General features: G+C 42.6%; 1 protein-coding gene and 1 long non-coding RNA gene across 4 annotated transcripts in view; one reads left to right on the top strand and one right to left on the bottom strand.

The window, feature by feature from the left end:
* The window catches only part of LOC142819520 (uncharacterized), a 46289-nt gene extending 27110 nt beyond the window's left edge, over positions 1-19179 (bottom strand). The window contains exon 1 of the long non-coding RNA XR_012897443.1: positions 16322-19179. This is a non-coding gene — a long non-coding RNA (uncharacterized LOC142819520). The remainder of the gene's footprint in view (positions 1-16321) is intronic.
* COL8A1 (collagen type VIII alpha 1 chain) overlaps positions 1-23122 on the top strand; it is a 122078-nt gene extending 98956 nt beyond the window's left edge. For all 3 annotated transcript variants that reach the window (XM_006130674.4, XM_075907130.1, XM_006130676.4), the window contains exons 3-4: positions 15271-15586; positions 19175-23122. In XM_006130674.4, the coding sequence (XP_006130736.1) occupies positions 15274-15586; positions 19175-21081 (2220 nt within the window). In that variant the 5' untranslated portion in view covers positions 15271-15273 and the 3' untranslated portion in view covers positions 21082-23122. The remainder of the gene's footprint in view (positions 1-15270; positions 15587-19174) is intronic.
* Positions 23123-23729: the final 607 nt, after the last annotated feature.

Genomic DNA, 23729 nt, shown 5'->3' with positions numbered 1-23729 from the left:
TCCCTGTTGGCAGGCCCGCCCTCAGTAGTACTGGCAAACACGTATCAGAGGAGTGGCTGTGTTACATGTTTGCCAGTAGAACAACTGCCTTACGGCTACCCACACTACAACAGGGAAACTCTGCCACAATATTGCATTCAGTCAGTTTTGCATGCCCAAAATAAAAAGCATATAAATAACCCCCTACATCTATACATGTGTAAAAAGTTACTTTCACTAGAAAATATTTTCTGACTACGTCAATGCTACATAGATCCAATATATTGTTTAATACTTTCTATTGATTAGTTTTTTCAGTCATATTTTATCACAATGAAGGTTTCCTTCCAATCCAAATACATGGTAACATCATTTTTTCTAAATATTCAAAAGTAAATCATTGTCAGCTGATTAGTCGAGACTGTATCAGGAAAGAAATACAAAAAGCAAAAGGGTTAAAAAGACAAGACACAGCTATTTGTCAAAGAACAAAGTGGTGAAATGGGAAGGAACATAAGGACAGGGTGTGCAATGAAAAAAGATCTAGAAGGTTAAATTAGAGGGCTGAAGTACAGTGGGTATAATTTCTTTTTTATAATATATAAATTCATCTGAAAGCTTCAAGCAAACCTCCATCCTGGTTGCTATTACAAATAACTTGAATAGTTAGCTGGTCTGATGTGGCAGATGCTGACTGAGGCATAAATTCCCTGGTTTGTCTCTCTCCACTAGTATTTCATGGCTAGTTTAGCATCTTTATTACTGTCATAGCACCCACCAGCTCCAATGAGCCTTGGGCGCCAGGGCCAGCCCACAACATTTTGGCACCTGAGGTGGGGAGCTCCAATGATGCCCCCATGCTCCCTCGCTGCACCAGCAGCAGACACAGTTTTCTACACACTAGTGGCATCCCTCCTCCCCTCCCCCCCACACACAGAGTCTGGCACCTGAGGCAGCTGCCTCAGTTCGCCTCATGGTAAGGCCAGCCCTGTTGGGCGCCATTGTTCTAAGCTCTGTACAATCACATAGTGAGATACAGTCCCTGCCCCAAAGACCTTACTATCTAAATAGACAAGAGACACGAAGCTGCATGCAATTCCAAAATATTACATGTTTTTAAACTCTCGGTAGGATGTTGACCTTTTTACATCAGTTTATGGGTAGACAGAAGAATTTTTAATCAATATTATCTGTTTTAATCTAATCCTTGCCAGAATTTTGTAAGGTTTTTGCTAATGCCACGCATAAAAATGAAATAAATAATGGTCTCTTAGAGTGATATTGCATTTGCTTAATTAAGACAGCTGAAAATAATCATGAGTTTGCGCCATGTCCTCTCTCAAATGCTGACTTTTTGATGCTTTACTGGCCTGGATTGATATTTACTGCACCCACTTCAGCAAAAGTCTACATTGGAAACAGTATCAAAAGAATATTATCAGCTTACAATCCCACAGACTCTGAAGGCGTTTAGTTGTGGGCCAAAGCAGGCCACATTGGATTATTATTAAAGATTAAGCAAGTGAGCTGAAAGAGTGAAATTATGGCTTGATTCTAAGCAGAGAGCTATTAAAGCTCTTCAATCTCACTTAATTTCTCTAGCCTATCTTTCTCTAAATTCCTAACAAGTAATTTTTTGTTGGCACATCTTCCTTTGGACTGAAATTCACCCTTTGTTCAGGACCAGTACAGGACTAGTCCCATTTAAACTTTGAGGGGTTCAAACCTGCAAATGCTTAGAGCGGTGATGGGCAACCTAGGCGAATAAGGCCCAGTAGGCCTCAAAATTGTCCTGGGCTAGGGTAGTTTTGCTAACTACACTTGCCTATCTAGAATTTGCAGGGTGTGCTGGCTGAACCATAGAAGCGTTTTGACTGGCTGTAGAAGGAGTGCATGGCTCACAGTCAATATTGTGTGCAATCAGCATGCACCTTGCTTCACGTGCCCTTGCTTTATGTGCATGTATCATTTTAATAATACTGGTAGGGGGGAAACTACACAAACGGAAACCAGTGGAATGTGACAATGATGGGCATGGGCAACCGTACACAAAATTCTCCCAGGCCACGAACAGAACCCCAATGGGCCATTTGCAGCCCATGGGCCATACATTGCCCGCCACTTGCTTAGAGCCACAAGAAACTTTAGTTCCACTGAAGTCAACTGATAGGACTGCTCATGTGTAAGGTTACGCATGTGTAAGTGTCTTCAGGATCAGACCCTAAAAGTCTGATTTTTCTCCTGTTGTGAAGTGTGTTACCAGTTTCAATAGGCGTAAGACAGGATCGTAAAAAATTCTCAGCAAAATGTGGTCTACTGGGACAGTCACTGTGCCCTGTAACTTATTTGTTTCCTCAGCCTGGTAAAACAGATCTTCTGTAACGTTCATAAGGGACCCCTAGGATTCTCTTTTTTATTATGTTTGTACAGCTCCTAACGGGGACCTGGTCCATCACTAGGGCTGCTAGGTGCTATGATAATGCAAATAAACAATAAATTGTGAAGCCTGCTCATGTTTGAAGCTATGACTAAGCCTCTTTACCTAATTAATAAACTAGTCTCAGCCCATATTGGGCATCCATCCCCCAACAAAAGAAAGCACTGGAATATTTCCCAAGGTTGAAGTACAGTCAATGACTACAGCTTCTAAAGTGCTACAGTAACACACATAATAAGACAATTACACATTTCTTCCTGGACGAAACACTTGTGGCTGACAGATTTTCTGTTGATTAGTTTACGCCTGCTCCTAGCTACTACCGTCCCTCGTTGATGGTAAGCAGGAGTGGTGTAACTACGAAGACTAACAGGATGAACATAGCTCCAAATGACTGAGTACTCTGGCTATGTGTGTCCAGAATTTATAAAAATAGTGATTATTTTCTTAAAGGGCACAAATGATGCAATTAATGCCAGTCAAAAAAAAATTAAAAAACAAAAATCAGTCATTCAGATAATTATGGAGATGATTTAAGAACGGTATTTGTTTCTAGACCACATTAAAAACATCTTTAAAATGACAAGACAGGGAAAACGTGTATCCCAGTTGATAGTCAATGAGGCATGGAGAATTTTTTTAGGAAACATTTAATAACTTACAAGTTATCAGCTCCTTGGGACAGGAGGTATTTCCCAGGAAGAGTCTATATGGCAGGAGTGGGGAAACAAGATAGAGGGCAATAGCAATATATCAAAATGAATGTTTTTCCAACAATGATCCTAGAGGAGTAGCCATGTTAGTCTGTAACTTTAAAAAGAATGAGTAGTCCTGTGGCACCATAGGCCTGGTCTACACTCTCCTTTTTTTGAAGTAACAAGCAAAACATCCACACTACCAAGCTCGTTATTTCGAAAGAAGAGACTGGTTATTTCAAAATAAAAACTCCTGCTTTCCATGAGGAGTAAAGCTCATTTCTAAATAGCTATTTTGGAATAGCGGTAGCGTGGACGCTCCACTGCTGCTATTTTGACATAGCTTCTCCACTCCAGGGCCACTCAAAGTAATTACTCCCCAGTGCTTCCTGGGGCTCTTAGTTGAGGTAGTACATCCATATTAAGGGAGCCAGCCTGCCTTGGACTAATGTCAAGGCTTGCCTGTAGTATGGACACACTATTTTGAAATAGAATAACTACCAAAATAACTTCCTAAATAAAATTATTTAGAAATAATTTTAGTGTAGACATACTCTTAGAGACTAACAAAAATATATAAACTATCATGAGTTTTTGTGGGCAAAACCCACTTTGTCAGATGAGATGAGCTTGAGCAATGGTGATGGGGTCCATACACTCAGGGAGCCAGATCCTCATGGGGTATCAACAGGTATAATCCCATTGGCATAAATCCAGTGACTTTCACTTTACACCAGTTGTTGATCTTGTATATAGATTAGCTAGATTAAATGAGGTATAGAAGCATTTGCTAAAACTCAGCTTATAAATACATTTATTTGTATAGTATTTTGAAGATAAATTATTTGGGAAAGATAGCATGGAAAATAAAATCTACTCTGTTCAGAATTAAGAAAGCTGGCCTATCTGAATTTAACAGTGTTGTGTTTAAAAAAAAAAAAATAAGAGAATGTCCTACCATGATTAAAGGGAACAAAACAACAACATGCCAAAAAAAAGGAGTTAAAAGTAAAAAACAGACACCCAACAAAATGAGGAGACATGTTTAAACTTCCTCACTCTAGTTTCCATCTAACGGGCTGCTTATGGCATGTTTTGTCTTCTGAATTGAGACACTTCCTTGGAGCGTTTAAATTAAGATAGGGAAAGTATGCATGAGGTAGGAGTCTTCCTTTCCAATGGAAAAATCCTTCCAATAAAAATTGTCCAAAAGACGGGAGGTACTTTCAAGAAAAATATTTTACAAACTTTTTTAAAAACACTGTTTTCATATCTCTTGGATGGGGAATTTGGGTGTCTGAGGAATGGTAATGTAAGAACACAAAGAAAAATAAGGGAGACAGACGCTGCCTTTTTCGACAGTGTTATCAAAGCACAGTGAACGGAAATACTGTAAGTGGCATCTCCAAGATCTTTTCTTTTTATAAAATGCAAAAGGCTGTAAAGCAGCAGGAAGACAAGAAGACGACACACTATGTGCACCATCAAAGTGAGAAAATGAACAGACATTACTCGCCAGTTTCAGGAACTATCGAGTGAGACAATTTTTTCTGACAAGGGGGTGAGCCATAATACCATGGGATTGTATTATTAGGGAGTCAGAGAACAATAGAAGTTTTCAACTCAAGATCACATAAAAGTACTTCGGAGTCTGGTGTGGCTTTCTAACTGCTGCTTCTGGAGGATCCACTGCTATCCCCAAATAATTGTTAAAGAAATACTGAAAGATCAAGATTAGATTTTGTATCTGCGGTTATTCTAAAATAAAGCCATGGGGATGTGTAGCACAAAGAATAGAAGTGCTCTCTTTGGAAAGTTTTTTGGGTGTGATGGCCAGTCGAGGGTTAATTGCTCTTGACTCAGCCTTTAAACCCTTTCCAGCTATTAATTTCAGCACTTAAGATCTCCGCATAAGTCATCTGTCAGCACATCACAAAATATCACATTAAATATTCTGATCCAATCATGATTGTCTTCACACACATACATTTAAAGCAATATAGAGGAAACACAGAAAACAGATTGTTGAGGTTTCTTAGGTTCCTACAATGAACTAGTACAATACTGTCAAAAACTTGGCTAGTGAGGATTTACAGGGTTCAGTATTATTTTATAGTGGTTTTACCATGACTGTTTAATTTGTTTTTTCACCTTCTTCCCTTGTCCCTATATTTATTCACAATTATTTCTGTGGTTTATTTCTTGACTTGTGTATTTTCTATTTAATGTAAAGAGGAACAAACAACAATGCAAGTTTCCCTGTGCAGTTGATGGATTTCCACTCATCTGAGGAAGTGGGTTCTGCCCACAAAAGCTCATGATACTATATGTGGGCATATTTATATACAATATATATGTGTTAGTCTCCAAGTGCTACGCAATTATCCCTCTGAGACTTTTAAACAATGAAAGTGTTTTCTAACTGGCAGTAGCTGAATGCAGCAGCTGCTGCTTGCAGACAGCTTCCAGAACAGCTCTATGTTGACAGACAAGCTGACAGCACCCTCCTTTGAGCAATTTATGTATTTCAAATTGATAGGCTTTTATTTTTATTTTTCCTTTGGAGAGAAAGGAAAAAAACCACAACTCTCATTTAAGTCAAAGGGTAGCTTGATGCAGGACAACACATTTAATGTCAAACCCAGCTTGCCAGGACCTGTTCTTTCCCACCTGATGTGAATTCAATATTAATTAAGGGCCTAATTCTGATGCCCTTCTACTAGGTAAATTCTGAATGATATCAACAGGAGCTTTTTCTGGACAAAAAATAAGTAAATGGAGTGAACCAACAATGGGATTTCCCAAAAATGAAAATCCTGAGCTGAGTATGCAACCCCCTTACTCATGCGAGTAGGCTTGAGTCTAGACTGTACTCTAAAATCAAAATAAGATAAGCAAAAAGTTTGCATAGTGCAAATTGCATATCTTATTTCGATTTTATTTCTAAATAGTCTATTTCAAAATTTGGCGCATCTATATGGTACTGAATTTTGAAATAAGACATCCCTTATTCCTTGCAGAACAGGGTTTACAGGGATACCAAAATAGTGCATCCTTTATTTTGAAAATTATTCCAAAATAGCAGACACGTTCCTTGGATGCATTCCTTGGTTCCTTGAAGTCTAGACGTACCCTTATTGTCTTCAGTGGGACTATTCATAAGAATAAGAGTTTGTAGGATGAGCTCCAAAACCACAAAGGGCTGACCGTCTTAGGGCTGAAGTCCATCACAAAAGCTACTGGCTTCAAATGAGAAAGGGATTTGGGTCCCCACCACAGATTATTCCTCTTCAGCTTTTAATTGCTGACAAATGAAATCAGTCTGTGCCCAGTCTGTTATTTCACCATGTCTCAGACAGTAATTGCAAGCTAGAGGAAGCCAGTATAAAGCTAGTGTCAAACTGAATACCCCTCAGGGATTCTCCACCTTAGCTGCACATTGCCTGTCTCAAACATTTATTGCAGGGAAGTCATTTCTCAGTAGAAGATGGATGAAATTAATCACAATGTCCATGCTAACAGCAAAGTCTCACCAGACAAATGGTCTATAAATGATTTCCTATTACAAGTCCCACATGAATGAATTTCAATACATCCATGTACTCTCTACATACATTAAAATAGTGGTGGTACCTTTAGGGTACACAGAGGTCTTCTAAAAGTTACATCAACTCATCTAAACATTTGCCTAGTTTTACAAACAGGCTACGAAAAAGAACAAGTCAGTACAAACAAATGTCATACAGATAGTGACTTGTTTCTACTGGTCTATTTACTGAAGGACCGTGTTTATAATTTATTTTATAGTTATATGCTAAAAATGAGAAAGTAAGCCATTTTTAGTAATAGTGTGCAGTTACCCTATTATATTTGTTTGATTTTATAAGCAAGACATTTTTAAGAGAGTTGAAACTTGGGGTACGCAAGACAAGTCAGACTCCTGAAAGGGGTACGTAAAGTAGTCTGAAAAGATTGAAACCCCCTGGTTCAAAATGTTATTGTTCTTAAATTAACATAAAAAAGTAGCTGCTGGTATGTTCTGTTTAGACCTGGGTTGCCACTGATTACAGTAAATAACCAGAGGAATGTCCTTCTTAGTTCTATCAGGAGGGACAAAAAAAAAAAGTATTGGGAAAGAGAGGTACACTGATTGCTTAGCTAAACTCATCTGAAACTTCATCAGATCCTGTCAAAATGAATCTAATTTGGAGAACAGTCTTTGCTTACCAGGAGCCAAGCTCCCTGGGGTTGATTTAGCAGGTCTAGTAAGGACGTGCTAAGTCAACTGCTGATCGCACTCTCATTGACTCTGGTACTCCACCAGGTCAAAAGTAGTAAGGGAACACCACAAAGAGTAAGGCGACGAGGGGGGCGGGATGCCGCAGTAAGTCAAACCAAGGTACATAACTCCAGCTACACTAGTCATGTGGCTGGAGTTGAGTACCTTAGTTCAATTTTGCCCCCCGTGGCTTAAGTCACTAGAGTGGCATTGGGAGGGGTTCACCTTTTCCCCTGACTGCCAGCCTCTTCCCCATGTGGCTTTCTTCCTCCTGCTCTCTAGGCTTGTGTTGTCTTGCTTTTTGCCCCCCTGCATTGTGACTATCTGCTTTTGCAGTTCATAAACCCCTATGGAACCTTTAAAAATAAGCAGACACCGATTTAAGAATTATGGGCCAGAAGAGTATAGACACCTAGAGATGCAGATAGATGCCTAGTGGGATTTGTAGCGGCTGGGTGCCTAACTCCCATGCCCTTTTGAAAATCCCTCTAGGCACCTATGCCTTTAGAGGCCTAAACACAGTTAAAAAGCTGGCTCCAAGAGGCAGCAAGGAAGAATACATAAGCTGTGCAATCCCAGGAGTAGTTTTGGGAGACACTGTCATTCTACATGGGAGCTGGAGGCCTGGCTCAGGTAGACAACCCTATCCCTGCTAGCTTTGGCGGACATTGTATACTAAAAATAGCAGTGTAGCTACCTGGACAGCAGGATGGGCTAGCTGTCCTAAAATCATGCTAGGGTTTCAAATAGGAAACTATTGGCGGTAGCTAGCCTATCACACTGCAGCAGCTGTATGGCTATTTTTAATGGGGTAGCTCAATCAGGGCTAGTGCAGATCTACCTACTAAGGTAGGAATTATGCTTCCAGTTCCAGTGCAGCGGTGCCCTTGGAAGCACAGTTCCCTCTCTCTTGTGCAGTGACTCAGCCACGATGGCCAGTGGCTGGACAAAGCCAAGGATCGGCCCATTTCCTGTCCTCTCCCTAGCTCTCTGCTGTAGAGCCCACGATGCAAGTAGCTCCCACAGGAGCTTTAGGAAATTCTTACTTCCCTCCATGGGAATGTAGTTCAAGTCACAATCTAGCCTAAATAATTGCACAAAGAAACCCCACAAACAGACAAAGGCACCCGTCCTTGCCAAAAACAATAGATTAAAACAAATGTGTCGTTTCCAACCACACTGTTTGGAGTTAGTTATGAGGAGCTAAAAAGCCATCACAGAAAATGCCTGGGAGAGATCACCTCATTTTTTTGGAATCTTCTTATCTCTCATATGCGTTATCTGATTTGCCTCATACTTTCCACCCCAGTGTACTTAGTCTATGAAATGGCAGGTGAATTGGATTAGGTTTGGCAAATATAGAGGTCAGTTAAACAAACTAAAATAAAAAAAGTCTTAGGGTTGAGGGTCTGCACTATGGGCAGACTAGTGCATCTCCATAAGAGATTTCATTTTTTCCCAAGTATTTTGTTAGCCATACTGAATCAGAGGGGTAGCCGCGTTAATCTGAATCTGCATAAACAACTAGGCACATTACAGACTAACAGATTTATTAGAGCATAAGCTTACAAATGAATTGTAGCTCTGCAAATTTGACACTATCAATTTAGGATTAAACAAAGACTGTGAATGGCTAGCCAGCTACAAAAGCAGTTTCTCCTCTCTAGGTGTTCACGTCTCCACATCAGCTGCTAGAAGTGGGCCACATCCTCCCTGACTGAATTGACCTCATTATCTGTGGCCTTCCTCTTGATTGGTACTCCCGTCTTTTCACATGCCTGTATATTTATACCTGCCTCTGGAATTTCCACTCCATGCATCTGACAAAGTGGATCTTTGCCCACGAAAGCTTATGCGCCAATAAATCTGTTAGGCTATAAGGTGCCACAGGACTTTATTATCCACACTGTCTTCTCTTAGTTTTCTATCGTTCTTACCTGCATACAGTTGTCACACATCTTGTAATAAAACCACAAAAGCAAATTGCATGAGAAAAAAATTAACCTAATGGAATTTTACCTACTTACTCCTTTATTTCCCAGCAAGATGGCCATTGTTTTGTCATTGGCAAGGCTTCCAATTTAGTATCCCATTTTCCAAACTCCCCATATTCTAAATTTTAATGTTAGTTGCAAGTTAGCTAGTGTCTTTAAGGCCAGGGCATCGCTTTTATTGTTATGGAGATGAACGTGGGAAAAGCTGGACACACAAGCTATGCTTAGTAAGAGGGAATGACCCCCTCCCCCATCCAGTCATTATTTGTCAAAGCTGTATGCTAATTATCTCTAAGGATTAGTAAATTAACCAAATGGGAGACTAAAGATATAGCAGGGAAATTAAAAAACAAAAATTGGGATTACGGTCTGAGAGACCCTGCATAAAAAGCCTATTAAAATCTCTGGTGAATCTTTTTATTTACTGCATTGGACTCTGGATCATGTATATGGAGTCATAGAATACTAGGACTGGAAGGGACCTCGAGAGGTCGTCGAGTCCAGTCCCCTGCCCTCACGGCAGGACCAAATACAGTCTAGACCATCCCTGATAGACAGTTATCTAACCTACTCTTAAATATCTCCACAGATGGAGATTCCACAACCTCCCTGGGCAATTTATTCCAGTGTTTGACCATCTTGACAGTTAGGAACTTTTTCCTAATGTCCAACCTAAAAGTTGTCTAAGGGGAAGGATTAAAAGATGACCTTAAAAAAAGGACTCAAAGCACCCAGAGACATAGGGGAAAGAGAGAGGGGAGAATGTAATGCCCCTGTGTGAATAGTGAGTAAATCAACCACAGACCTTCAGTACAATATGCTACTCACATTGAATCAACAATTTAATCAGCTTCACCAGCAGTAATCTGTTTTATTCTCTTATGAAGGAGTCATGAAAGGGAGATGTGTTGCATGGAGGCAGGGAATGAAGGAAGAAGGAGAAAAGAAGGTGCAAGAGACATACTAACACTGAAATTATGCATAATTTATAAATTTAAAAAAAAATGAATAGGACATCATTACATTAGCCTACTGGGTGACTTTGGGGCAAGTCACTTCAACTCTCTATATCTCAGTTTCCCTACTTCTAAAAAGTAAATAATCATACTTAAAAAAAAAGACACTGAGATCAACAAATAAAATTACGCTAAGGACAGTGTGTTACTATGTACACAGATAACTGCCGTCTAGTATTGTGAGTTACCCAAAACAGCACAAAGAATACAAAAATAAGATCTGATGAAAATTAAACTATTAATACAAAATATCATTAAAGAAAACAGCTAGAGACAGGATAGACTTCGGTTAGCCGCTGTCCACCTTTCTTACTATACAATATCTGCCCATCCTTCCTTTGAAAGGGTTATCCATAGAGAGCTACATACAGTCCCAAAGTGAACAGAAAGATTTCCACTATCTTCAAAAATAGAAAAGAAAAAGAAAGTGTAAGACAAACATTAAACTATTAGAATGGATAATGGAATGAAAAGGGTCTTATTTACAAAGTTTATAAAAATGGGGGGAAAACCCACACACCTTGTTTCACAACAAATTTGAATATTCTGAAATAAAAAATTACAAGTGGACAAATAATCAAGATTATTAAATGTATAGAAAAAGTTATGGAAGTGATCAGAATTTGGTTTATCAAAAACAATAGACTTTTTAAAATGAAAAGGTGACATTTTTTCACAAAAACCAAAAACAATCTTGACAATTTTAGTGAAAATTCCGGGGGAAGGGGACGACACCATCATTCAAGGAAAAAACTCTCATTAAGAAAATGTGGAAATGTTAGCTGCACAAACTATAGTCTTAGTTGTACAAAATTCATATCTAAAAATCAAATCTCTGGTTCTGATATTGTAAATGATTGCTGCTCATATGAATGAGATCACACAAAGCCAGGGATGATGTTACACAAAGCAAATAAAAGACAATTTTTTTTTATACAATCCCATAAGAAATAAAGTGAGGCAAAACCCCCATATCATATATTATTAACAATATTATCTCTAAACGAAAGGTTTTCCAAAGCTTTCCATGAGGGACCAAGGAAGCTCAGCCACTGACTTAGGGGTACAAGATCATATCCTATAGCCCCAACTGAGCAAAGCTCTCAGATGGGTACTAAAAATCACATTGACAAAGGGACTTAAGTATGTCCTTAAATGTTTGCAGAATAGGCATGGACAACTGAATTGGAGTCTCATATTTAGTACCAGCAATTTAATCCTAATTTTATCATTCTTACCTCTAAAATAAGCCCAATTTACTGTTTATTTCAGCAGTGCTGTTTCTTTGCCATATTTTGTTGTATGCTGAAAGCATTTAGCTGCATTTGAGATCTTAATATTTATAGGTGAGTGGAAGTTCAAAGTCATTAAGTAAAACTATGATCTAGACTCTAGTACATTTACTAATGTACTTTCATTAGTGTAATAATTTACTGAGCTCTTCTTACTAATAATTCAGTCCTCATCACTTAATTTCAATTGTGATTTAGGATTATTCTTGGAAAAATTAATGGATATGCCTGATGCTAAATTAAGAAAACACAATAATTATATTCTATAATTACATCCCAAAATGCATTAAAACAATGTTAAAGCTGCAAAGTTAGGCATTCAAAAATTAGGAAGAACAACTAAGGTAGTCTGTTCTCCTGATGTAACCTTAATTTGGCCTCCTTGTGCAATACATTTCTTCTAGCTGTGCCACTAACCCTTCTTAAGAGCTTGGGCAAATGGCTTAGTCTGTGTCTTATTTTACCCAATCTGCAAAACAGATAAATACATATCTTATGTACCTTACAAATAAAAGTGTTGTGATGCATCATCCTTGTAAAATCTTTGAGGCCCGGCATGAGACATGGATCCGCTGCTCGGGTCCCTGCAACGGGAGCACTCTGGCTTGGCCGGGCTCAGGACCCACCCCACGTACAGACCCGGCATCCACGCCCAGAGCACTGTGCGAGATCAGAGACATGCGGCACGTGTGGGCACCAGGTCCTCACCCTGGGCAGACTCCTTGCCCTGGGCAGGTTCCTGTGAGCCCCCCCTCCATAACTCCCCCCCAGAGACCCCACAACTACCCCTGCAAGCCCCCAACCCCCCCCCCACATGCCTCCTCACAACCTCCCCCTGTGAGCCCCCCCTCAATCCTGCACTTCATCCTAGGGTGCTTTGACAGACACCCCAATATCCTGCAAAGTCAAGCAGTGAAGTGTCCTTGGTCTCTGTTTGCCAGATGATGGGAATGGGCAAGGGGGGGGGGGATCACTTGTGGGGTTTTGCACCCTCTGTCCGGTAAAAAAAAAATTTGGATGGTGCAGGGTGGAGGGTGGGGTTGTATGCCCGACACACGTGGTTTTTTTTGTTCGACAAAATTTTTTAGCCCTTATGTTCAGTATTTTTTGGGAGAGCATCTGGCAACCCTACTTCTGTCCAAGAAAAAACAGAAAATGCCAGTATCTTCTTTTTTTGCTGGACAGAAAACACAATTGCCAGACTGTCCAGGTGAAAGCCACACACCTGGCAACCCTAACCCCATGCAGGGAAGAGGTGGGGGAGCTTCCCTTCCCTCCCCCTCTTGCAAGGGATTCTTCCCCTCTCCCCCGCCCCCCTTTCCCTCAGGTCCCACATGCCTCCTTGGCTGTGTCTAGACTGCAAGCCTCTTTCGAAAGAGGCTTTTTCGAAAGATACTTTCGAAAAAGCTTATTTCGAAAAAGAGCATCTCGACTGCAACCTCTTCTTTCGAAAAAGTGAGGCACTTTTTCAAAAAAAGAGAGCACCCAGGCAGTCTGGATGTTCTCTTTCGAAAAAGCCCTGTTTGCATTCAATAACGCCTTTTTTCGAAAGAGCACTTTCGAAAAAAGGCGTTCTTCCTCGTGAAATGAGGAGTACCGCCGTTGAAAGAAAAGACGTGTTCTTTTGATTTAACTTCGAAAGAACGCGGCTGTAGTCTAGACGCAGGTGAAGTTTTTTCGAAAAAACCCTGCAGTCTAGACACAGCCCTTAACTGTCAAGGAGGCATTGCAGCCAGGGTAGGGCTAGCAAGGACTACAAGACACTACTCCTTACTGCAGCCAGCCTATAGCAGGGAAGGAGTTGCCCAGATGTGGCCGCCCCTTCCTCCCTAAATGCACCCATGCAGGAAAGGGACTGGGGGTGATTCTCTTCCTGCCCATTCCTGCAAGGTATCCCCACCTCCCTCCCCCCTCCCTCCAGTTGTGCATGCATCCTTAACTGTTAAGGCTCCAGTCTGCCAGAGGCTAGCCAACCTATTCAGGGAAGGTGGGTGGAGGGAAAGGGAGATGCTGGCCCTGCTGTGGTTTCCCCTTAGTTCCAAAAGGTGCCCCATGCAGGAAAGGAGCTCAGGGGCTTTGCTTCCCTCCCACTCTGAGAATGGATCCCCTCCCTCCCCTCTCCTCTTGCTCACGGGGAAAAGGAGTTTTGCTGGCAGCCTCTGCAGCTGCCTGAGCCTGGGAAGGAGCTGCAGCGTCTTTCACTGCCGCCTGGCTGAAATGCCGCAGGGCTCCAGCACATGGAGCTTCTTCCTCCACCAGATCTCCAGTGCGTGCCCCTAGCACATGCAGGAGAGGAACCAGAAGTATCTGGCCGTGCTGCAGGGGAGGCTGGGGGAAGTTTTTAAGGTGCCCCAGGGACACCCCATCCCTCCTCACCTGCCAGACGTGATGGGGAAAATGTCCGCACCGGCCTTCCGTCCAGAAAAACAGAAAATACCAGACATTTTGCATGTCCAGTATTTTCTGGGGTTTTTTTTAAACCAGACAGAAGATGCAAATACTGAACTGTCCAAGCGAAAACCCGACACCTGGCAACACTACTAGTCCTTGCTCAAAGCACTCCCAGGAGACGAATTTGAAACCTCTCTACGCTGGTGCAATGATGTAAAAAGGTTGGGGGAAGGAAGGGAAGACAGACACAGGCCCAAAGTTTGCCGTGTACATTTTGTGCAACCAATCAACAAATAAAATGCCCAGCAGAACAGAGCATATAGAGCAATGCCTCAAGTCTTCTCTGGCCACACTCTGCTCCTCAAAATCTGTTCTTTTCTAGGAAACTCCGAGTTCTCTGAATCCCAATGTCCCTCCAATAAGGCAGCCAATATAAAAGGGAAGTAAGCTGGCTGTGCTTAGCTATAATTGAACGTCCAAAGACTGAGACAGACTCAGGATCCTATGTACACTGTAGTAACAAAATTCATCCTTGGATGCAGATTTCTGCTGCACAATCCGAGTGGGTGTTTTTAAAGTTCCTCTTCTAGCTCCCGTAGTCATGAAGAAAACAGATACATGGACTGAGTCTAGCCAATCTAATGATGTCTGCCCAAGCTTGTAGATAGCTTAATACAAAACCTCTGTGAGAGGTGATTGTTAACTATTTCGCTGTTGGTTATTTTAGTCTAAGAATTCAGCTAATGTGGTTATTCTACAAATTTGTTTCACCCACCTGCTCAGATGACAGAAGTGCAAAGCACCCCATTTCCACTGAGGTCAATTTCTAGCTCCCCTAAAGACGTCTGCCATGTAGATATGCATTTAAGACACCAAAACCCATGGCACAGTTAAACCTGAAAGCATTGGAGCAGCAATGGTGTAAAAGAAACTGGATTTAATATAATCATAAACTAGGGAAGACTGTACTGAGTGGATGCTGCATTGCTGTGGAGAAAAAATTGTTAGTGTGTATTTTAATAGGAAAGTTATTCATAAAAATGAATAATACAGAGATCTTACTACAGAATTCAGGTGCAACTTGCTGCAGAGAATGAGGGGCTTTGGTTATGATAGAAGATTCCTGTTATGAACATCTCATTTGCAGATTTTTATGTGCAATTATTCCCTTTTCTCTATTTCTGCAGGTCATGGCTGTGCTGCTAGCCCCTGTGCAGCTGCTGACAGTGGCTGTAACAGTTTACCTAGAGTTAGTGAGAGCCATTCAAGGGGGTGTCTATTATGGGATCAAGCAGCTGCCACCCCAAATCCCACAATATCAGGCCCTTGGACAACAAGTACCTCATCTGCCGCTGGGCAAGGAAGGCATTCCAATGCAGCACATGGGCAAGGAGTTGCCTCACATGCAGTATGGGAAAGAATATCCTCACCTGCCTCAGTACGTGAAAGAAATCCCACAGCTGCCTATGCTCGGCAAGGAGATGGTGCCAAAAAAAGAGAAAGGTAAATGCAGCAAGTGAAACCACCTCTCCACTCTGCGCACATCTGCAGGGACCAGCGCTGGGTTAATACTTCAGGAAGCATAATTAGTACCTAGCAGCAGACAAATAATGGTCATAAAATGTCACTGCCCATTGCTTCTACCACAAGCCAGGCTCTCGCTGAAGAGCAGGATTGGGTACATGCCCAACATACGAGGCAGGGTCTGCTTGCGGTAGTAGCGGGAAGGTGCCAAATGCCAGCTCCCCCCGTCACTCACTCAGGTTGAGCCACCCCTCCACTGTGACAGTGGCGGCAGAGGGGCAAACCTGAGTGAGTGGCATTGCAACATGGCACACAAGGCAGTAGTGCTGCTCAGTTTGCCTATAGCAAGAACAACTCAGTAAGTGCTTTCCCCAGGAAGGGGGCTGTAACTAAAGCTCACACTCAGCTAGGGGTCCCCTCGTGGCCAGGCATAGCACAGGAGCGCCTTTGCTGGGCTAGCTCTCCCGCCCCTCTGACAGTCCCTCCAGCACTGGGGCAGTTTCTAGGTCAATAACTCACCCCTCTGGCCAGGTCCCCACCTTAAGGCCACCCCTCCCAGGGCCACAGCCCTTCAAGATAACAGGTCCAAACATATTTCTTTAACACAAGAAAAAAATCCTTTCACCTCTCTACAGCACTTCCAGGGGTAGCCCAGCCCCACCCTGTACCAACTTCCTGCCTTGTACTGAACAACTAGGCTCCCCGCTCCTTTACCTGTGCCACAGCTCTCTCAAGGCTGCTTCCTATCCAGCCTCTTAAGGTCTCCTCTTGATGATTTCATCTCTTCCCTGCTTAATCAGGGTCTCTCCCAGGCCTTTTTGCCTAGAGAGCTGTCCTTTGTCACTGGGCTTTATGCCTCGCTTGTCCCCCGAGTTTTTCCCAGCTGAGCTTTATCACCACTTAAGCCTGGCTCGCATTCTATGACTGCAGTCCCCTTCTGCTGTTTTCTGGGAGGTGCCTGATTCCCTTCAGGTGGGGTTCACTCTGTAATCAGACTGGCTGAGAACCAGGCCTTCCAGCTCACAGAGCAAACCATCCTCTTCCAAGGGTTAATGGAGGAGTGCAGCTAGTGATCAGGGAATGCTTTCCCTGTGGAATGAAGTCTCCAGGGAAAACTTTTATTGTGGGCAAGTTTGCATCTGTGAACTGGAAATAAAATGTTTCTGCTGCATAGGGTGTGATGCACTTAGGGTTTGTGCAATGCTTTGAAGAAGTGAAGTGCGCTCTATATGCTACAGACTTAGATTAAAAACTCCCTTTATGCTTCTACATGGGCTGTGTACCTGCTGTTTCCTTCTCACCCATGCACACAATAAGGTAGTGGGGGAGTAGGGTTGCCTGTGTGACCACTACAGGCTCAAATACCCTTGCCTTATCCCTTTTCCTAGGCCGGCCCCTGCCCCACCCACTTCATCGCAGTCCTTCTGTCATTCATTCTTCCCCATCCTCACACGCTTTCACCTGTCTAGGGCAGGGGGTTGACATGTGGGAGGGGCTGTATGCTCCTAGGGCTGAGGGGTTTGGAGTGTGGGATGGAGCTCCAGGCTGAGACTGGTGCAAAAGGTTGGGGAGCAGGGTTGCAACCTCCAGAAGGGCACTTACCTTAGGCGGCTCCTAGTCAGTGACACAATAGAGCTAAGGCAGACTTCCTGGTTCCACTCCTGGAAACACTGGCATGTCCATAGGTGGCTTCTGGCTCCACACGCTGCCCCTCTCTGCAGACACCGCTCCTGCAGCTCCTATTGGCCAAACTGTCTCTGGCCAATGGGAGCTATGGAGTTCCAGAGTCCAAAAATCTCCCGGATTGGCTGCAGCAGTTTCCAGGAGATGGAGCCTGCTTCTGAGAGACTCCCAGTGAAACCGGGAGGGTTGGCATCCCTACTGGGGAAGGGGGACAAGCTTTGTCTCCACACTCTCCAGAGCACCAGCCAGAAAAGCTGAGCAGCAGATGCTCAGGATGTTATTGTTTGCTGCTGATATAGGTCAACAAATCACTAATAGCTTGCACCCCACTTCTGAGACGAGGAGTAGGAAAGGCAGGAATTGTGGCTCCCAATGGTACAATTCCTGACCTGCATTGATACATATTTCTTTATACACAGGGGTTGTGACAAAGCTACAATCTAGCCCTGATCAGTTTGAACCCACACCATTAAGTCATTGGGTCAAATCAGTTTAGAGCTTTTAAACTGAAATTTTTGCACAAGCAGCTTTTTGCAGAAGAGATCTTCTGCAAAAACTTCTTATGCAAAACCGTGTCCACACCTCAAAAGCGCATCACAAAAGTGTTGTGCTTTTGCGCAAGAGAGCATCCACACTCTTGTGCAAGAAAGCACCGATTGCCATTAACCGAATGGCCATCAGAGCAGGTGCTTTTTCCAATGGGCTCTTTTTGCACAAGAAAGCACTGCGAAGTGTCCACACATGCCTTTTTACACAAGAGCTCTTGCGCAAAAAGGAGTTATTCCTCGTAGGGAGAGGAATAACTCTACCAGCAAAAGCCCTCTGTCCTGTCAATTTACTGTTTTTATGTTTGGTTTTTTTTTGGTTTGGTTTGGATATTTTTGCTCAAAAATGCACTTGAGGTGGGGATGCTCTGCTGGTTTTGTGCAAAAACCTTGTGTTGTAGATATAGCCTCAGGGACAGAAATGAATGGGGATATAGGGTCATGGGAGGAAAAATGGGTAGTTTAAGGATAGGAGAGATTAAGTATGCTGAAGATGTCACACTGGTAAATACATTTTCCTGGCTTTCATTGGTTAAGTTTGATTCCCTCACTATAAATGTTTGGATATAGCTGGCTGCCAGCACTGCTGACATACACTGACAGAGTTGTTCAACAGAGATTTTCTTATATATTAGTAAAGTGAGCATTTTACAAAATATGACTCCTCAACAATTTAACCAAGGAAAAGCATTAGAATAAGATACATCTTGCCTCAGGTCTGCTGAAAAAACTTGTTAGCATAACTTAGGAATGTGAATTCTTTTGTAACACATTTGGCAGCAAAATATGAATATAGGTGCCGCTATACTGGTATAAAAGTGTGTTTGGCTATTTAATTTGTGTTGCTTATCAAGCCAGGAAAAGCTATAGCAGGAAAAGCACTTTTTGGCTGGTATAAACTGCAGTTTCACTGGAAGAGTTTTGTCAGCAACTACTGAGGTGGCAAATTTATAAGAAAATCAAGAACTATTCGAATTCAAGGTTTTCTGCATTTCATCACAGACTTGAAAATTGTCCCACATAGGTGGAAAATTGACCTAATATGTGAATACTTTTTACATAAAAATTAAGGGAAGATTTTTGAGGGACAAATAAAGATATTTCACTTACACTATGAATAAAGTGAAAATTGTGGTGTGTGAAATGATGCAGAACAATAAAAGTGCTATGCTTAATTCTGAACATCAACAACTAGGGCCATGAGGGGGTAGTACCAGGTGTTTCTACCACAAATCCACTCAATATCTAGATGAGCCCAAGTGATTTAAAATGAATACAAGATTTCCAATAAAGTTAAAATGATTCATCACTTTCTCTCTCTCTCACTCTCTTCTTACAGAAATTCCATTAGCTAGTTTGCGAGGTGAACAAGGTCCTCCTGGTGAACCTGGACCAAGAGGGCCACCAGGACCTCCAGGATTACCAGGTCATGGAGTTCCAGGAGCCAAAGGAAAACCAGGTCCACAAGGATATCCAGGAATAGGCAAACCAGGTATGCCTGGAATGCCTGGAAAACCTGGAGCAATGGGGCTCCCTGGGACAAGAGGTGAGATGGGACCAAAAGGAGAGATTGGGTCTATTGGAATGCCAGGGCCACAGGGACCACCAGGGCCTTCTGGACTTCCTGGAATAGGAAAACCAGGTGGCCAAGGATTACCAGGACAACCAGGAATAAAGGGCGAACCAGGAATGAAAGGACCACCAGGACTCCCGGGGCTTCAAGGGCTTAAAGGAGAAAAAGGCATTGGGATTCCAGGTTTACCAGGGTTAAAAGGTCCGCCTGGGTTACCTGGCCCTCCAGGTCCAGTTGGACTCCCAGGGATAGGCAAACCAGGATTGACTGGGTTTCCAGGACCACAGGGACCAATAGGTAAGCCAGGACTTCCAGGTGAACGAGGGCCACAAGGTCTTCTTGGGGCACCTGGGATTCAAGGTCCTCCAGGACTTCCAGGTGTTGGAAAACCAGGCCAAGATGGAATCCCAGGCCAGCCTGGGTTCCCAGGTGGAAAAGGGGAACAAGGCTTGCCAGGTTTACCAGGCCCCCCAGGCCTACCTGGGATTGGGAAACCAGGGTTTCCGGGACTGAAAGGTGATCGTGGCATGGGTGGCTTCCCAGGAGCACTGGGACCTAAAGGTGAGAAAGGGCACATGGGTCCCCCTGGCATGGGTGGGCCTCCGGGGGAGCCAGGTCAGCCAGGGTTACCAGGAGTAATGGGGCCACCCGGTGCTGTTGGTTTCCCAGGACCAAAAGGAGAAGGTGGACCTATCGGGCCTCAAGGACCCAGTGGTCCAAAAGGTGAGCCTGGCCTACAAGGTTTCCCAGGAAAGCCCGGTTTTCCTGGGGAAGTAGGGCCCCCGGGCCTTAGAGGGCTACCTGGTCCAATGGGGCCAAAGGGAGAAGCTGGTCACAAAGGTTTGCCAGGCCTGCCTGGTGTTCCTGGGCAATTAGGACCTAAAGGAGAACCTGGAATCCCCGGTGATCAAGGCTACCAAGGCCCATCTGGAATCCCAGGTATTGCGGGACCCAGTGGCCCCATTGGACCACCTGGACTTCCAGGTCCTAAAGGAGAACCAGGTGTACCTGGTCCACCGGGCTTTCCAGGACTAGGGAAACCTGGTGTTTCAGGGCTGCAAGGACCACCAGGAAAACCTGGGGCACTTGGTCCACCTGGCCAGCCAGGTCTTCAGGGTCCCCCAGGGCCTCCTGGTCCACCTGGTCCTCCAGTAATAATCTCACCCACCCCACCGGCCATTGGACAATATTTGCCAGAGATGGGGCCTGGCATTGACGGTGTGAAGACGCCACCTGGCTACATGGGCAAGAAAGGCAAGACTGGTGGCGCTGTCTATGAAATGCCTGCATTCACAGCAGAACTCACCACGCCCTTCCCACGGGTTGGGGTGCCTGTGAAATTTGACAAGCTTCTCTACAACGGCAGGCAGAACTATAACCCACAGACTGGTATCTTCACCTGTGAGATCCCTGGGATTTACTATTTTGCCTATCACGTTCACTGTAAAGGGGCCAACGTCTGGGTAGCTTTGTTCAAGAACAATGAGCCCCTGATGTACACATACGATGAGTATAAAAAAGGCTTCCTGGACCAAGCTTCTGGAAGCACCGTCATTCAGCTGATGCCTGGAGACAGAGTTTATATTCAGATGCCATCTGAACAGGCAGCAGGACTCTATGCTGGGCAATATGTTCATTCGTCTTTCTCAGGATATTTATTGTATCCTATGTAAAACAAAAAAAAAGCCACAGACAAAAATCACAACGTTTTCTCCTCTGCTTCAAACTTTAATACCATTGAAAGTTGCATTTACTGACAGTTTTAGATCCATCTTCTACAACGGATAAAATACAATATTTCATAAACAACTTAAACGGTGTGGTGAACATACTTAATTATGTGTATCAGGTTCATTAATGGCTGTTCTGTACCCAATGGGGACTTATTAACTGTACATTATATATTTCAGGTACCATGCTTAATTTCATTCACAATAATACAGTATTACAGTTTAAATCTCGCATACATCACTCACTCCTGTTGCCTACATAATGAACATTGATCTAAAGTGTGAGACGAAAAGATAACTTAAAACAGAATGAGTCAGTATGAAATTATATAAAGTTTAAGTAATGCTTTTTTTAAAAGCAAGTTTTATCTAACCTGCACCATAAGCAACAATTCCCTTAACTGAAATCCTTATTTTCCCTACATACAGTATCACGGGACAGTTTCTTCTAATAAGAAAAGATGGAAAAGAATGTTAGCATGAGAGAATTTTGATTCACTGCTAGCTAGGGGCCTTATCCAAACAATCATTAGAATCAAAAGAAAAATTGCCATTGATTTCTGTGGGAAATAGATCAACTAAAGCCAGAGCATTTGAGAAGACTATGTATATATTTATTTATAAAGCAGAAGGTAGTCAAGCTAGATCTAACATATGGGTCTAGCCTAATGACTTTATATACATTATGTCAAATTATTAAAACAATATAAAAACTATGAGGAGTCCTGTGTCATCTTAAAGACTAATGGGACACCTTGTTTTTGCAGATACAGGCTAACATGATTACCCTCTGAGATTTAAAACAATGTGGCATTTTGGGCAACAAATACCAGTGCAATACAAGGGGACACATTTTTTCCATACGCTTAAGGCCATGTCTTCACTCAGGAGAAGGGTTGATGCTGCCGCAATCAATCTTCTGGAGTTTGATTTCGTAGCTCTAGTAAAGGACCACTAAATCAAACTCAGAGGGTTCCTCTCTTGGCGACTGGTACATCTGCTCCTGCAGGGAGTCAGAGAAGCCGACGTAAGCCTATGCTCCCATCGGCCTCCCGCTGTGGAGATCGAAACAGAAATCAATGTACGTCAATGACTCTAGCTACATAATTAGCATAGTTGGAGTTGCATATCTTAATTTGACCTTCTCCTTTAGTGAAGACCTGGCCTTTGTTAAGACTCTTCATTCTGTTTGGCTTTAAGAGAATGTGTTTGTTCTGGTCAGCCAAAATTAGTTTATTAACGAACATACAGCAAAAGCAGCACATGCTCTGTTTGGTAAATAATAAACTGGTTTGAGAATGTCCAACAATTTACATCAGTAATAAGGATAAAGCAAACTCATTTACTTCAGTCTCATTTCCATTTTTGGATTTAGTGTGTGGGTGCTGAGAGGCATTGATAGCCTCTGATATACAACAGGGTCAGACTAGCTAACCTAATGTTCACTTCTGGCCTCAAACTATAGCTCATCAGAGAACAATTTCATTTAATGTAATAACTGATTTCCAGTTCTTTTAATTTATGTTTTATTACTGATTGCCTAAGTTTGTATATGAGCACGCATAGGCAAACGTGTATGTATGTGGGGGAAAAGCAACATTTTTATAAAAGTACTGTCTGCTCAGAAATGGTGCTAATCTCACAGCAAAAAATTACTGCGATTAATTTAAAAGTATATCTTAATATTGTATTTTTCTTTGTTTCCCTCTTCTGTGTTGCACATCACACTGTTGCATTAGTTTAAAAGTAAACTGAGCACATCATCTACATCTGGACTAATGCAACCCTCTTTAATTCAAAATGAACTAGGAACTTCCATGCAGGAAAAAAAAAAAAAGGATTTAACTGGCATTACCATTATTTAAATGCAGAGTTTAATGCAATGCAATACCAGGGCTGCAATGTCTGTAGTGAGGTGCATGATCTCGATTATTTTATGCAACGTTGGCGGCAATGTTCACCAGACATTGGTAAGTTTTCAAGATATGAACAAGATACGTCAATAGCAAATAATTTTTGTATTTAAATTTTTTGTACTGACTTGAAAAAAACCTTATTAAATATCTAAAAAATAAAAGTTTCTCTTTATTACCAGAATGACTAGAAAGTAAGTTCAGAGCACTGAATTCACATTTCGGGGCACAAGGACACTCAGAATCTATTGAAAACAAATTAGTGTGAATGATACTGTATAGAGGACATTATTTTTTGCCAAGCTGGCTGTTAATCCATATAACAAGGAAACCAAATGTAATCACAGAGCATTTACCAGTAGATGGTGCCTCTAGAATCCTGAATCAATGAGAAAATGCCACGGGCTCTGCTACATAGATCTTCAGACTGCACAGCCTTGCTTGATGCACAGTAGTGTGGCATTGATATTGTATAGGCTCGGTGTGTGTGTGTGTGTGTGTGTGTGTGTGTGTGTGTGTGTGTGTGTGTGTGTGTGTGTGTGTGTGTGTGTGTGTGTGTGTGAGAGAGTGTGAGTGTGAGTGAGAGTGTGAGAGAGAGCGCGCGCGCGCGACTTGGTATGGAGACTTAGGTGAGTTGCTTGAACACACTGTAGAAAAGTGTGGGGTGTAAGGACAGGT

Source organism: Pelodiscus sinensis, chromosome 1 (genome assembly GCF_049634645.1).
Source record: "Pelodiscus sinensis isolate JC-2024 chromosome 1, ASM4963464v1, whole genome shotgun sequence".
Taxonomy (NCBI): domain Eukaryota; kingdom Metazoa; phylum Chordata; order Testudines; family Trionychidae; genus Pelodiscus; species Pelodiscus sinensis.
This window is presented reverse-complemented; position numbering and strand designations above follow the sequence as displayed.